The sequence below is a fragment of the Plecotus auritus genome (genome assembly GCF_963455305.1).
Source record: "Plecotus auritus genome assembly, chromosome: X".
Lineage (NCBI taxonomy): Eukaryota > Metazoa > Chordata > Mammalia > Chiroptera > Vespertilionidae > Plecotus > Plecotus auritus.
In genome coordinates this window covers 757,972-772,971 of record NC_137784.1, presented here as the reverse complement: position 1 = coordinate 772,971, position 15,000 = coordinate 757,972, and the positions used below count along the sequence as shown (strand labels likewise).

The window sequence follows — 15,000 nt, the reverse complement described above, 5'->3', positions numbered from 1 at the left end:
ACCATCCGCGACCCCTCGGGGGATGTCGGAGAGCCGGTTTCGGCCCGATCTCCACAGGCCAGGCCGAGGGACCCCAAGGGTGCATGAATCCGTGCACCGGGCCTCTAGGAAAAATATATTCTTGGATGAGGATTAAGAAGAGAAAATTCAGCCCTAACCGGTGTGGCTCAGTGGATAGAGCGTCGGCCTGCGGACGGAAGGGTCCCGGGTTCGATTCCTGTCAAGGGCATGGACCTTGGTGGCGGGCACATCCCCAGTGGGGGGCGTGCAGGAGGCAGCTGATGGATGTTTCTCTCTCATCGATGTTTCTCACTCTCTCTCCCTCTCCCTTCCTCTCTGTAAAAAAAAAAAATCAATAACATATATTTTTAAAAAAAGAAGAGAAAATTCAGCCCCAACCAGATTCGCTCAATGTTTAGCGCCACAGTCCTCAGACCCAAGGGTCCCAGGTTGGATCCCGGTCAAGGGCATGTACCTGGGGTGGCAGGTTCGATACCAGGCCCCGGGTTGGGGTGCGTGCAGGCGGCAGCCAATGGGTGCGTCTCTCTCCCATCGATGTTTCTCTTTCTCCCCCTCCTTTCCACTCTCTCTCTCTCAAAAAAAAATAAAAAATAACTGGGCAAAATATCCATGGGTGAGGATTTAAAAGAAGGAGAGAGAGAGAGAGAGAGAGAGAGAGAGAGAGAGAGAGAGAAACATCCAGGAGGAGAGAGAATCATGGATCGGCTGCCTCCTGCACGCCCCCACCTGGGGATCGAGCCCACAACCCGGGCACGTGCCCTGGACCGGGAATCGAACCCTGACTTGTTCCTAGAGGTCGACGCTCTAACCACTGAGCCACCCCGGCCGGGCGATTATTTTTTCATAATTTTCCATCGAGGAGCCTGCCCTCTCCACACGCACACGCATCCCCCTCCAACCCCCCCCCCCCCGGTGGCTTTGACCTGGATGGTTTCATTGAGGTCTGTCCCCCCAGATCAGGCCCCGGATCAAAAGCAAATCGGATTACGGAGATGGCTGAGCTCTGTCAGGACTGGTGGGCCATGAGGGTTCGGCCTGTGGCCAGGGGCTGGGGGGTGGGGGTGGGGGGTGGGGGGAGGGAATGAGGGGCTGTGTGCAGGACACCTGGAGCTTGGATAATGCATGAGGATTAGCTGGGGCCGGCAGCCAGAAGGTGAAGTAATTCTGCTTCACCGGGATGGCCGATGGAGGGTCTCTCGGGGGAAAGGGGGTTCTGTGTCCGACGCTTTCCCGAAACCAGGCTCCTTGAATTATGCATAGTCTTCTTCTTTTCTTAAAAAAAAAAAAAAAAATATATATATATATATATATATATATATATATATTTTATTGATTTTTTGCAGAGAGGAAGGGAGAGGGATAGAGAGTCAGAAACATCGATGAGAGAGAAACATCCATCAGCTGCCTCCTGAACGCCCCCCACCTGGGGATGTGCCCGCCACCAAGGTACATGCCCTTGACCGGGAATCGAACCTGGGACCCTTCAGTCCGCAGGCCGACGCTCTATCCACTGAGCCACACCGGTTAGGGAACGTGTAATATTATTATATGCAAAATCTTTCCTTTAAATAATGTTTATTGCATGTAATATTATTATATTTAAAACCGTATTCCTTGCCGAAACCGGTGTGGCTCAGTGGATAGAGCATCAGCCTGCGGACTGAAGGGTCCCGGGTTCGATTCCGGTCAAGGGCATGGACCTGGGTTGTGGGCACATCCCCAGTGGGAGGTGTGCAGGAGGCAGCTGATGGATGTTTCTCTCTCATCGATGTTTCTAACTCTCTATCCCTCTCCCTTCCTCTCTGTAAAAAATCAATAAAATATATTTTAAAAAAAAGATAAAACCGTATTCCTTGAAATATCAAAAATATTTTTATTTACTTTATTTATTATATATTTATTATATATTTTTTTTCCATTGAGTTTAGAGAGGAAGGGAGAGGGACAGGAAAACATCCATGATGAGAGAGAATTATGGATCAGCTGCCTCCTGCACACCTCCTACTGGGGATGGAGCCCACAACCCGGGTGCATGCCTTTGACCGGGAATCGAACCCAGGACCCTTCAGTCCGCAGGCCGACGCTCCATCCACTGGGCCACACCAGCCAGGGCTAATATACATTTTTATTTATCTTAGTGATGAACGCACACCGAATCTGAAAGAAGCTGCATTTTTATTTTATTATTTTTATTTTTTTTTATAATCCTCACTCAAGGATCAATTTATTTTTTTTTAATAACTTCCTTTCTTGTTTTATTTTCCCCCAAATATCGCTTTACTGGATATTTAACAGATAGTGGAGAGAGCTGTATTTTTTATTTTTTTTAAGTATATTTTATTGATTTTTTACAGAGAGGAAGGGAGAGGGAAAGAGAGCTAGAAACATCGATGAGAGAGAAACATCCATCAGCTGCCTCCTGCACACCTCCTACTGGGGATGTGCCCGCCACCAAGGTACATGCCCTTGACCGGAATCGAACCCGGGACCCTTCAGTCCGCAGGCCGACGCTCTATCCACTGAGCCACACCGGCCAGGGCAAGAGCTGTATTTTTAAAAATACATATATTTTTGTTGATGTCAGAGAGGAAGGGAGAGAGAGAGAGAGAAACATCCATGATGAGAGAGAATCATGGACCGGCTGCCTCCTGCACGCCCCCACCTGGGGATCGAGCCCACAACCCCGGGCAGGTGCCCTTGACCGGGAATCGAACCCGGGACCCTTCCGTCCACAGGCCGACGCCCTATCCACTGAGCCACACCGGCCCGGGCCCTGATAAAGAATTTAAATTTCTTTAAAAAAAGGAAGAGACCCAAATCTACGACATAGGACGTGGGGTTCACTCCCAAGGCACCCAACCTCAGTGCCTCTCCTCACCCGCTCCGAGCGCATCTTGGGGGAATGAAAGCATCCAAAACAGGACATTTTCCTCATTTGCAACATCGGGTGTTTAGCCAACCCACAGCTAATTGCCAAGGGATCTGCATCCAACTTACAAAAGTGCCTCGATGGGGCTTAATTAGGGATGGAGGCGACGGGCGTTTCATTCTGAAAACGCCTCATTTTCTGTGTGTGTGTGTGTGTGTGTGTGTGTGTGTGTGTGTGTGTGGTGATTTCTGAGATGTCTCCTGTTTTTTCATCCGAAGAGGCAGGACGTCAAAAAAAAAAAAATAAAATAAAATAAGCCCTGGCCGGTGTGGCTCAGTGGATAGAGCGTCGGCCTGCGGACTTGAAGGGTCCCGGGTTCGATTCCCGGTCAAGGGCACAGGCCCGGGTTGCGGGCTCCATTCCCAGGAAGGGGGGGGGGGGTGTGCAGGAGGCAGGCGATCCGTGATTCTCTCTCCTCATGGATGTTTCTCTCTCTCTCTCTCTCCCTCTCTCTCTCTCTCTCTCTCTGTCTCCCTCTCTCTCTCTCTCTCTCCTTCTTTCTTCTTCTTTGAAATCAATCCTATATCATAAAGAGGTAACATGCAAATAGACCATCACGCCCTCACAAGATGTCTGCCTTCGGCCAGGCCGGCAGGGGGGTTTGTGAGGGGCAAACAAATGACTGAACAGCAGGCTGCGTGGGGCGAACAGGCCGGCAGGGGAGGCAGTTGGGGGTGACCAGGCCAGCGGGAGGGCGGCTAGTAAGGGGTGACCAGGCCAGTGGGGAAGGGGGGGCAGTAAGGGGTGACCAGGCCAGCGGGGAAGGGGGGGCAGTAAGGGGTGACCAGGCTGGCTGGCAGGTGAGCAATTAGGAGCCAGCGGTCCAGGATAGTGAGAGGCAGTCGGACATCCCCCGAGGGGTCCTGATTGGAGAAGGTGCAGGCTGGGCTGAGGGGATACTGCCCCCCGCAACCGTGCATGAATTTTGTGCACCGGGCCTCAAGTGAAATTATATTTAAAAAATAATAATAAGCCCCAGCCAGTGTGGCTCAGTGGATAGAGCGTCGGCCTGCGGACGGAAGGGTCCCGGGTTCGATTCCGGTCAAGGGCATGTACCTTGGTGGCGGGCACATCCCCAGTGGGGGGTGTGCAGGAGGCAGCTGATGGATGTTTCTCTCTCATCGATGTTTCTGGCTCTCTCTCCCTCTCCCTTTCTCTCTATAAAAAAAAAAAATCAATAAAAAATATATTTTAAAAAATTTGAATTAAACCTAGCTGGTGTGGCTCAGTGGATAGAGCACCGGCCTGCGGACTGAAGGGTCCCGGGTTCGATTCCCGGTCAAGAGCACACCTCTCTGTCTTTCTCTCTCCCTTTCTCTCTTTGTAAAAACCAATAAAAGTATATATTTTTTTAATAAAAATAATCAACAGGCCCTGGCCGGTGTGGCTCAGTGCATAGAGCGTCAGCCTGCAGACGGAAGGGTCCTGGGTTCGATTTCCGGTCCAGGGCACAGGCCCGGGTTGCAGGCTCCATCCCCAGTGGGGGGTGTGCAGGAGGCAGCCGGTCCATGATTCTCTCTCCTCATGGATGTTTCTCTCTCTCCCTCCCTCTCCCTTCCTCTCTGACATCAATAAAAAATATATATTTTAAAAAAATAAATGAATTTTTAAAAAAACAGATGCCCGGATCATTCACGTGTCTCCTTAGGGGTCAGGCGGAGATGGGAGGGAGGCGGCCACCAGCCCAGGGCTGCCTGGAACCCCAGGAGCTGGGAGAGGCAGGAGGGACCCTCCTTGGGGTGTCCGGACGGATGGAGCTCGGGCCTGGGACCCCGGGTTCGCAGGACACAGAGAGAGGGTGGACGTCTGCTATATGGGAACGTCCAGTCACCCTCCCAGCTGTGTTTTTCGGGGCCGATCCTGCCCGTGTCCACCCCCCAAGAGAAGGTCCGGGCTGCGACTGGGAACAGCTGCTGAGTCAGAGATTCCCTTCCCTGTGCAGGTGGGAGCCGTGAGTGGGACAAAGGGTCCCCATCCTGGGCGATTTCTAGAACAGCGTCCGGCTGGCCCCACCGTCTCCAGAATCGTCGCTAAAGCTCACACACAGTCTCCCCCGGGGACCAGTCTCCCGATCGTTTCCTGATCGTTGTGTGTGTTTCCTTTTTAAATACATATTTTTTTTAAAAATGTATGTTCCCTAGAGGCCCGGTGCAGAAATTCGTGCACCCGTGGGGTCCCTCGGCCTGGCCTGCGGGATCGGGCTGAAACCGGCTCTCCGACATCCCCCGAGGGGTCCCGGATGGTGAGAGGGAGCAGGCCAGGCTGAGGGACCCCTCGGGTGCAGGATCGGGGATGGGAAGGGCCTGGGGGAGGGGTCCAGGGCGTGTCCGGCCCGTCTCGCTCAGTCCCGATCGGCCGGACCGCCAGCAGGAAGCTAACCTACCGGTCAGAGCGTCTGCCCCCTGGTGGTCAGTGCACGTCATAGCGACTGGTCGACCGGTCGACTGCCTGCCCCCTGGTGGTCAGTGCACGTCATAGCGACTGGTCGACCGGTCGACTGCCTGCCCCCTGGTGGTCAGTGCACGTCATAGCGACTGGTCGACCGGTCGACTGCCTGTCCCCTGGTGGTCAGTGCACGTCATAGCGACTGGTCGACCGGTCGACTGCCTGCCCCCTGGTGGTCAGTGCACGTCATAGCGACTGGTCGACCGGTCGACTGTCTGCCCCCTGGTGGTCAGTGCACGTCATAGCGACTGGTCGACCGGTCGACTGTCTGCCCCCTGGTGGTCAGTGCACGTCATAGCGACTGGTCGACCGGTTCGACTGTCTGCCCCCTGGTGGTCAGTGCACGTCATAGCAACTGGTCGGGTGGTCGACTGTCTGCCCCCTGGTGGTCAGTGCACGTCATAGCGACTGGTCAACCGGTCGACCGTCTGCCCCCTGGTGGTCAGTGCACGTCATAGCGAGCCTTTGAGCGGCCTTAGCCTATCATTAGCATATTACGCTTTGATTGTTGAACGGTTGACCAGATGACCGGACACTTAGCATATTAGGCTTTTATTATAGAGGATTGATTTCAGAGAGGAAGGGAGAGAGAGAGAGAGAGAGAGAGAGAGAGAGAAACATCGATGAGGAGAGAGAATCATGGACCGGCTGCCTCCTGCACGCCCCCCACCTGGGGATCGAGCCCACAACCCGGGCCTGTGCCCTTGACCGGGAATCGAACCCGAAACCCTTCAGCCCGCAGGCCGGCGCTCTATCCACTGAGCAACACCAGCCAGGGCCTCTTCTGTGTCTGACGAGGACCCTGTCCCGACCCAGGACAACCTCATCTCCGGCCCTTCCCTCCCTCCCATCTGCAAAGACACCGTTTCCAAACAAGGTCCCCTTCCCAGATCCTGGGGGGTCAGGACGAGGACAGATCTTTTTTTTTTGGGGGGGGGCCCATCGCTCAGCGTAGAATCCTTCTGTGAGTTGGGCGGTCGTGAGTGACTCTACAGCAGCCAGAAGGCTCAGCACACGGTCCCCCCCCCGCCACCCTGACACCCCAGCATCCGTGTCCATGTCCATGCTGACCTCTGAGAACAGAATAACAGGCTCCATCGATGCACCCCATTTCAGAGGGAAGAGAGATATTCCTGCCATTCACCAGCCCCCCTTTTCCCAGCCCTCCCACCCCCCCACATGCACACACACACACACACACACACACCTCCCCCAAGTCAGGACACCTCTGTCCCTGGGCCCGTCACCCCAACCGACCCCTTTCGGCTGATTTCTATCAATTCCCAGAGGTGTTGTCGGAGGGTTCCGTGTTCTTCTCCCCATCATACGAAGTAGCGTCTCCGTGTAAAAATAACCCGGATGATTCGGGGATCAACACGGCCGCCGGGATGGGCTGACTCCCGTGGGGACGCCTTCGGGAAAACAAATCCAGAAACATCGCCATCTGAACAAGAGGGGTCGGGGCCCGGGCCGGGGTGGCTCAGTGGATAGAGCGTTGGGTGGCAGACGCAAGGGTCCCGGGTTCGATTCCCGGTCAAGGGCACAGGCCTGGGGATGTGGGCTCCATCCCCAGTGAGGGGCGTGCAGGAGGCAGCCGGTCCATGATTCTCTCTCCTCATGGATGTTTCTCTCTCTCTCTCTCTCTCTCTTCCTTCCTCTATGAAATCAATAAAATTATATTTTAAAAATAAATAAATGAATGAATAAATAAAAATAAAAATGGGGGGAGTGTAAAAAATAAAATAAAGTAAAAAATAAAAAATAACTAAAAAAATAAAATAAATAAAAAATAAAATAAAATAAAAAAATAAAATAAATAAAATAAAAATAAATAAAAAATAAATAAATAACATTTTAAAAAATGGGGGGGGGGGGAGGGGAGGGAGGCAAGGGGTGTCCGGCTGGTGTGGCTCAGGGGTTGAGCGTCGACCTAGGAACCAGGAGGTCAGGGTTCGATTCCCGGTCAAGGGCACATGCCCGGGTTGTGGGCTCGATCCCCAGGAGGGGGCGTGCAGGAGGCAGCCGATCCATGATTCTCTCTCATCATGGATGTTTCTCTATCCCTCTCCCTCTCTCTCTCTCTCTCTCCCTCTCCCTTCTTCTCTGAAATCCATAAAAAACACATTTAAACCAATTTTTTGCAAGCACAGAGCAGGGATGTGGGAGGTGGACCAGCGAGCCATTAGCCTGGGGCAGCGACGGATGTGCACCTGCCGGTCCCCCCTGCCCCTTGCACTCCAGGACCGAACTGGGGACGCGTTCCCGATTCATTAGGAGGACCCCCCTCGGTCCCCAGGAAAGGGAGGCCACAGCGAACGAGGAGGCTAACGAGGAGGCAGGAGACGCGTTCCATCAAAGGCCAAGACTCCCAACACCCCCTCTGCTCACAGACCCTCCAGGACACAGACACGGCCCTTTGTCCATCCCTTGGATCTCCCCACTGAGTGGCCAGTGGAGGTCACAGCCTTTGATTTAAAAAGGTTTCAGAGGCGTGTGGGGTGGGGGGGGGGGGACTTGTCACCCTCAGAGTCTGTGCCAGGAAATGGGGGAGGGAGAAAACACACCCACTCCCCGAGGGCCCCCTCCCGTCTCCCCAATCCTAGGCGGACAGCATTGTTCAGACGTGCATGGAATTTCTAGAAATGTCTGCACGGAGTGGCCAGATGATGATGAGCTCTGAACCCATAATGATCTAACCACTCAGTGTGTATATATATATATTAGAGGCCCGGTGCATGAATTTGTGCATGGGTGGGGTCCGGCCAGCCTGGCCAGGGGGAGGGGACATGGGCGGTTGGCCGGCCTGCCTGCTGGTCGAACTCCCGGTCGAGGGGACCATGTGCATATGAGCCTTTTATTCTATAGGATCGACACGGAGTGGCCAGATGATGATGTGTTCAGAGATCATCCTCATCTGGCCACCCCGTGTATTATCTACCAATGCAATCATCCAGGGAGGTTTTGTATTTCTTTTAAAAAATAGATTTTAATTGATTTCAGAGAGGAAGGAAGAGGGGGAGAGAGAGGAGAGAGCGGGAAACATCCATGAGGAGAGAGAATCATGGATCAGCTGCCTCCTGCACGCCCCCCACCTGGGATCGAGCCCGCAACCCGGGCATGTGCCCTTGACCGGGAATCGAACCCGGGACCCGTCAGTCCGCAGGCTGATGCTCTCTCCAGAGTCAAACCTGCTAGATCTGCTTTGTAAATTCTTAGCATAGTTTTGTTTATTGATTTTTTTTTTTTTTTTTTTTTTTTTTTTTACAGAGAGGAAGGGAGAGGGAGAGAGAGCTAGAAACATCGATGAGAGAGAAACATCCATCAGCTGCCTCCTGCACGCCCCCACCTGGGGATGTGCCCGCAACCAAGGTCCATGCCCTTGACCGGAATCGAACCCGGGACCCTTCAGTCTGCAGGCCGACGCTCTATCCACTGAGCCACACCGGTCAGGGTTAATATATATATATATATATATATTTTTTTTTCCTCCAAAGGGGACAGGGAGGTTGCCAAAATGTCAGCTCTCCTGCAAGCAACACGTGTTTCCAAAAAAATAAAAAATAAAAAATAAATGAGTTTCCCAGGAGAAGGCTGAGGCGATGATGGAGCAGCAGCGCCCTCTGCTGTCCGCGGTTGGAATTGCTCATTTCCCACCGGGTCCCTGTGGGCTGGGATGTGAGGGGCACAGGGGGCGGGGACCAGGGGGCCACGAGAAAGGGGTCCTTTCAGAAAGCGCCACCTGCGGGGAGGCAGAACGATGTCCCCAAGTCGCCCACGTCCTGATGCCCGTGGGGTGGACAGAAGACATTGCAATAAAGTGTCATGAAATGGAATGATATAAAATCCATGTCTTTTTGTGTGTTTTTAAAAATATTTTATTGATTTTTTACAGAGAGGAAGGGAGAGGGAGAGAGAGTTAGAAACATCGATGAGAGAGAAACATCGATCAGCTGCCTCCTGCACACCTCCCACTGGGGATGTGCCCGCAACCAAGGTACGTGCCCTTGACCGGAATCGAACCCGGGACCCTTCAGTCCGCAGGCTGATGCTCTATCCACTGAGCCACACCAGCTAGAGCTAATGGACTATTCTTTAATATATATATATATATATATTTTTATTGATTTCAGAGAGGAAGGAAGAGGGAGAGAAACATCCATGAGGAGAGAGAATCATGGATCGGCTGCCTCCTGCATGCCCCCTACTGGTTGGGGATGGAGCCCACAAACGGGCATGTGCCCTTGACCGGGAATCGAACCCAGAACCCTTCCGTCTGCAGGCTGATGCTCCATCCACTGAGCCACACCAGCTAGAGCTAATGGACTATTTTTTAATATATTTTTTTTTATTGATTTCAGAGAGGAAGGGAGAGAATCATGGATCAGCTGCCTCCTGCACGCCCCCTACTGGTTGGCGATGGAGCCCACAACCCGGGTCTGTGCCCTTGACCGGGAATCGAACCCTGACCTCCTGGTTCCTAGGTCGATGCTCAACCCCCGGAGCCCTGCCGGTGACTCTTTCTGTGTGTCCGCAGCAGCAGCAGCAGCAGCAGCAGCAGCAGCAGACCCGTAGGGGGCGCTACTTCCTGGCCAGGATGGCGCCGTACGTGCCCGGGGTCCTCTTGCACTGGGCGTCCCCGAAGCCGGCGGCAGCCAGGAGCGCCCGGTACTGGGCGGGGGTCCGCTCCCGGCCTTCCGTCTGCACCAGCATGTTCAGCGAGTACAGCTGGGTGGTCAGAGGGCCCCGCCCGTCGGCGTCCAGGAGGCTCTCGATGACCAGGGCCCCTCCACCTGCGACAGGGGGACAGGCGGGATGAGCACCCCAACCAGACAGAGGCCCCACAGCCTCCTGCTCCCTGTCCTCGTTCTCCTATTTTTATTTATTTTTTAAATATTTTATTGATTTCTTACAGAGAGGAAGGGAGAGGGAGAGAGAGTCAGAAACATCGATGAGAGAGAAACATCCATCAGCTGCCTCCTGCACACCCCCCACCTGGGGATGTGCCTGCAACCAAGGTACATGCCCTTGACCGGAATCGAACCCGGGACCCTTCAGTCCGCAGGCCGGCGCTCTATCCACTGAGCCACACCGGCCAGGGCCCATTCATCATTCTTTAACCCCTGTTGGCCTCCTCCGTTCCTCTTCATGGACTTCAGGATGAGTGGACCTCAGGGGACCTTCAGGGCAGGGACCTCATGCCACCCACAGGCTGCCCCATGGCCTCATGGGTCTTTAGATGGATGACCGGACCTCACAGGACCGCTGGGACCGTGGCCCCCTCCCGCCACCTACCTGGCTTGCAGGCCTCATGGATTCTCGCCAGCAGGCGAGAGCATTTCTCATCGGCCCAGTCGTGTAGGACCCGGGCCAGGATGTACAGATCGGCCTCTGGGAGAGGGTCTTCAAAGAAATCGCCTGGAACACAGCGGAGGGGTCCCAGGATCAGCCCTCGATCCAATCCCATTGGACCGGACCAAAGGAAAGGTCACCTGGGCCCGGCCGAGGTGGGTCAGTCGGTTGAATGTCAACCAATGAACCAGGGGGTCACGGTTTGATTCCCGGTCAAGGGCACGTGCCCGGGTTGCGGGCTCCATCCCCAGTAGGGGGCGTGCAGGAGGCAGTCGATCCATGGTTCTCTCTCATCATTGATGTTTCTATCTCTCTCTCTCTTTCCCTTCCTCTCTGAAATAAATTAGATAGATTGATTGACAGATGATAGAGAGATGATAGAGATAGATAGATTGATAGATAGATAGATAGATAGATAGATGATAGATAGTTATAGATAGATAGATAGATGATAGAGATAGAAAGATAGATAGATATAGATAGATGAATAGATGATAGATAGATAGATAGATAGATAGATAGATAGATAGAGTTCTACATGGCCTGGCCAGGGTGGCTCAGGGGTTGAGCATCGACCTAGGAACCAGGAGGTCACAGGTTCGATTCCCAGTCAAGGGCACAGGCCTGGTTTGTGGGCTCGATCCCCAGTAGGGGGCGTGCAGGAGGCAGCCGATCTATGATTCTGTCTCATCATGGATGTTTCTCTCTCTCTCTCCCTCCCTCTCTCTCTCCCTTCCTCTCTAAAATCAATAAAAATATGTATTTTTTAAAAGTCTTTGGAGAGTGGAGAAGTCACTCAGACCCTCCACCGCTGGCCTCTCCCAGCCTCGGGGACGCACCCACGTTGCCCCGCGGACACAGACAGCAGGCGAACACCCACCTTCGTGGAAGCCGATGCGTCCTTCCTCGGGGGACAGGAAGTGTTTCTTGGCCGTCTGCACCACCGCTGGGATGTCGAAAATGGTGACCCGACACCCCGGGTACAGAGCAACGCACTCCTTGGCCAGAGCCCCAGAGCAGCCTGGGAGTGGACACAGAGGGGGACGGGCAGAGAGGAAGGTGCGAGCAGCCCCCATAAACCCCTGAGGGGCCAGGAGGCCTTCCCTGGGGTTGCCTCCCAGCCTCTGGGGGAGAAGGACAAGATGGCATCCCGGACTAAAGCATCCATTCGTAGGCTGAGAGATGCCCGTGACGATGCTGGTGTGGCCCATGGACCGGCCACATCCCGGGAGGTTGTCAGAAACTCGGATTCTCGCTCAGGGGTTGAGCGTCAACCAAGGAACCAGGAAGTCCTGGGTTTGATTCCCGGTCAAGGGCACATGCCCGGGTTGTGGGCTCCATCCCCAGGAGGGGGCGTGCAAGAGGCAGCCAATCCATGATTCTCTCTCCTCATGGATGTTTCTCTCTCTCTCTCCCTCTCTGAAATCAATCAATCAATAGAGTTCTACATTGCCCAGCCGGTGTGGCTCAGTGGTTGAGTGTCAACGTATGAACCAGGAGGTCACAGTTCAATTCCTGGTCAAGGGCACATGCCCGGGTTGCGGGCTCGATCCCCAGTGGGGGGCGTGCAGGAGGCAACCGATCCATGATTCTCTCTCATCATGGATGTCTCTCTCTCTCTTCCTCTCCCTTCCTCTCTCTAAAATTAATAAAAACATATTTAACAGAAATTAATAAGGCCCTAGACCAGTGGTCGACAAACTCATTAGTCAACAGAGCCCAATATCAACAGGACGACGATTGAAATTTTTTTGGAGAGCCACATTTTTTAAACTTAAACTTCTTCGAACGCCACTTCTTCAACATAGACTCGCCCAGGCCGTGGTATTTTGTGGAAGAGCCACACTCCAGGGGCCAAAGAGCCGCGTGTGGCTCGCGAGCCGCAGTTTGCCGACCACGGCCCTAGATGACGTAGCTCAGTGGTTAGAACAGCGGCTCTTGGACAGAAGGGTCCCGGGTTCGATTCTGGTCAAGGGCACGTCCCTGAGTTGCAGGTTGGATCCCAGGCACCACCCCCCCCCCGTCAGGGTGGGGATGGGGGACAACCAATCGACGTGTATCTCTCACATCAATGTTTCTCTCTCTCTTTCTGCCTCCTCCTCCCTCCCTCCCTTCCACATTCTGTAAAAATCAATGGGAAAAATATCACCAGTCCTTGAGGGAGGATTAAACACACACACACACACACTCACAAGGACCTTGCTGGCCAGGCCTTAGCGGTTGAGCGTCAACCAGTGAGCCACGGTTAAATTCCCGGTCAAGGGCACATGCCTGGGTTGTGGGCTCCATCCCCAGTAGGGGGTGTACAGGAGGCAGCCGATCCGTGATTCTCTCTCCTCATGGATGTTTCTATCCCTCTCTCCCCTTCTCCCTTTCTCTCTGACATCAATAAAAATGTATATATTTCAAAAAAAAACAAAAAATAAAACAAGGGTCCAGACACTCCCCATAGAATCGTAAACATGTGGAGAAGAATCTCACCCCCGAGGTCACAGATGAGAGAGAACGGTGACAGGTCAAAGGCAGACAGCACGCTGCTCCCCTGGACACTCCAGACGTCCTGCAGGGCCCGCATGAACAGCAGCTGCTCCCCCTCGGACCTGGCGTGGGAGACCCCGGGAAACCAAACTCGTCAAAACCATGCAGCATCTGAACCAGGAGGTCACGGTTCGATTCCCGGTCAAGGGCACATGCGCGGGTCGTGGGCTCCATCCCCAGGAGGGAGCGTGCAGGAGGCAGCCGATCCATGATTCGCTCTCATCATGGATCTTTCTCTCTCTCTCTCTCTTCCTCTCTGAAATCAAATCCAAATCAATCAATCAATCATTCATCAACAGAAGTCTACATTGCCCAATCAATCAATAAAGTTCTACATTGCCCAGCCAGTGTGGCTCAGTGGTTGAGCGTCAACCTATGAACCAGGAGGTCAGGGTTCGATTCCCAGTCAGGGCACATGCCAGGGTTGTGGGCTCCATCCCCAGTAGGGGGCGTGCAGGAGGCAGCCGATCCGTGATTCGCTGTCATCATGGATGTTTCTCTCTCTTTCTCCCCCTTCCTTCCTCTCTGAAATCAATAAAATTATTTTAAAAAACAAACAAACAAAAACAGGCTTTAAACAAATAAAAATAAATAAAATACCGCATCACCTAAAATAATAATAATAATAATAATAATAATAATAATAATAATAATGCTATGTGAGTAAGGATTTTGCGTTACCTGTAGATGGCGGTAAAGAGCTGGTGTGAGGGAACCCCAAAGGCCTTCAGATACTGGTTCTTCCCTTCTCTGAAATCAGGGAAGGAGGAAGGAGTGATGAGAGAGTCCTTTATTGGTCAACTAATCCATAGAGGTGGTCACCCATCCTCCCCTTCAATCCCAGACGGGACACGCAGGAGGCGTAACGGACGGGCGAAACACAGTCATGCTTTCGTTTCTAGGGCCAAAGACACGCGTGTTCAGGCCTGCAGGGTCCCCTTCCAGCTCAGTTCTCTGATGTGGGCCAAGGAGGAATGAAATGTAATAGAAAGAGTGACGGCCCCACCGGTGTGGCTCAGTGGTTGAACGTTGACCTATGAACCAGGAGGTCACGGTTCGATTCCCGGTCAAGGGCACATGCCCGGGTTGTGGGCTCCATCCCCAGTAGGGGGCGTGCAGGAGGCAGCCGATCCATGATTCTCTCTCATCATGGATGTTTCTCTCTCTTTCTCCCCCTTCCTTCCTCTGTGAAATCAATAAAAATACATATTTTAAAAAACATATATGAAAAAAAGAGAGTTGGATGTGCCATCTGGGGACACCACGCTCTAAAGTGACGCTTCAACCAGCCTGTGTGGATAGCAAATGCCTTGTAACTGGAAAGCCAGCTGGTCTACCTTCGGTGGGAGGGCCGGCTGGTCTACCCCAGCTCCTCCTTGTCCTCCTCCTCCTCCTCCTCCACCTGCTTCTCCTCCTCTTCTTCCTCCTTCCTCCTCTTCCTCTTCCTCCTCCTCAAATGCCTTATAACTGGAAAGCCAGCTGGTCTACCTTCAGTTGGAGGGCCAGCTGGTCCACCTGCAGCTAGTGGGGTGGCCAGCTGGTCTACCCCAGCTCCTCCTTGTCCTCCTCCTCCTCCTCCTCCACCTGCTTCTCCTCCTCCTCTTCCTCCTCCTCCTCCTCCTCCTCCTCCTCCTCCTCCTCCTCCTCCTCCTCCTCCTTTTCAAATGCCTTATAACTGGAAAGCCAGCTGGTCTACCTTCAGTTGGAGGGCCAGCTGG

General features: G+C 53.4%; 2 protein-coding genes across 2 annotated transcripts in view; one reads left to right on the top strand and one right to left on the bottom strand.

Annotated features, from left to right (window-relative positions):
- The window catches only part of DHRSX (dehydrogenase/reductase X-linked), a 259,390-nt gene that overhangs the window by 57,717 nt on the left and 186,673 nt on the right, over positions 1-15,000 (top strand). The gene's annotated exons all lie outside the window — the stretch shown is intronic.
- ASMT (acetylserotonin O-methyltransferase) overlaps positions 9,974-15,000 on the bottom strand; it is a gene marked incomplete at both ends in the record, with an annotated part of 8,412 nt that continues 3,385 nt past the window's right edge. Inside the window, 5 exons of the mRNA XM_080652168.1 lie at positions 9,974-10,185; positions 10,688-10,810; positions 11,625-11,765; positions 13,226-13,344; positions 13,964-14,032. Of these exons, the coding sequence (XP_080508294.1) occupies positions 9,974-10,185; positions 10,688-10,810; positions 11,625-11,765; positions 13,226-13,344; positions 13,964-14,032 (664 nt within the window). The remainder of the gene's footprint in view (positions 10,186-10,687; positions 10,811-11,624; positions 11,766-13,225; positions 13,345-13,963; positions 14,033-15,000) is intronic.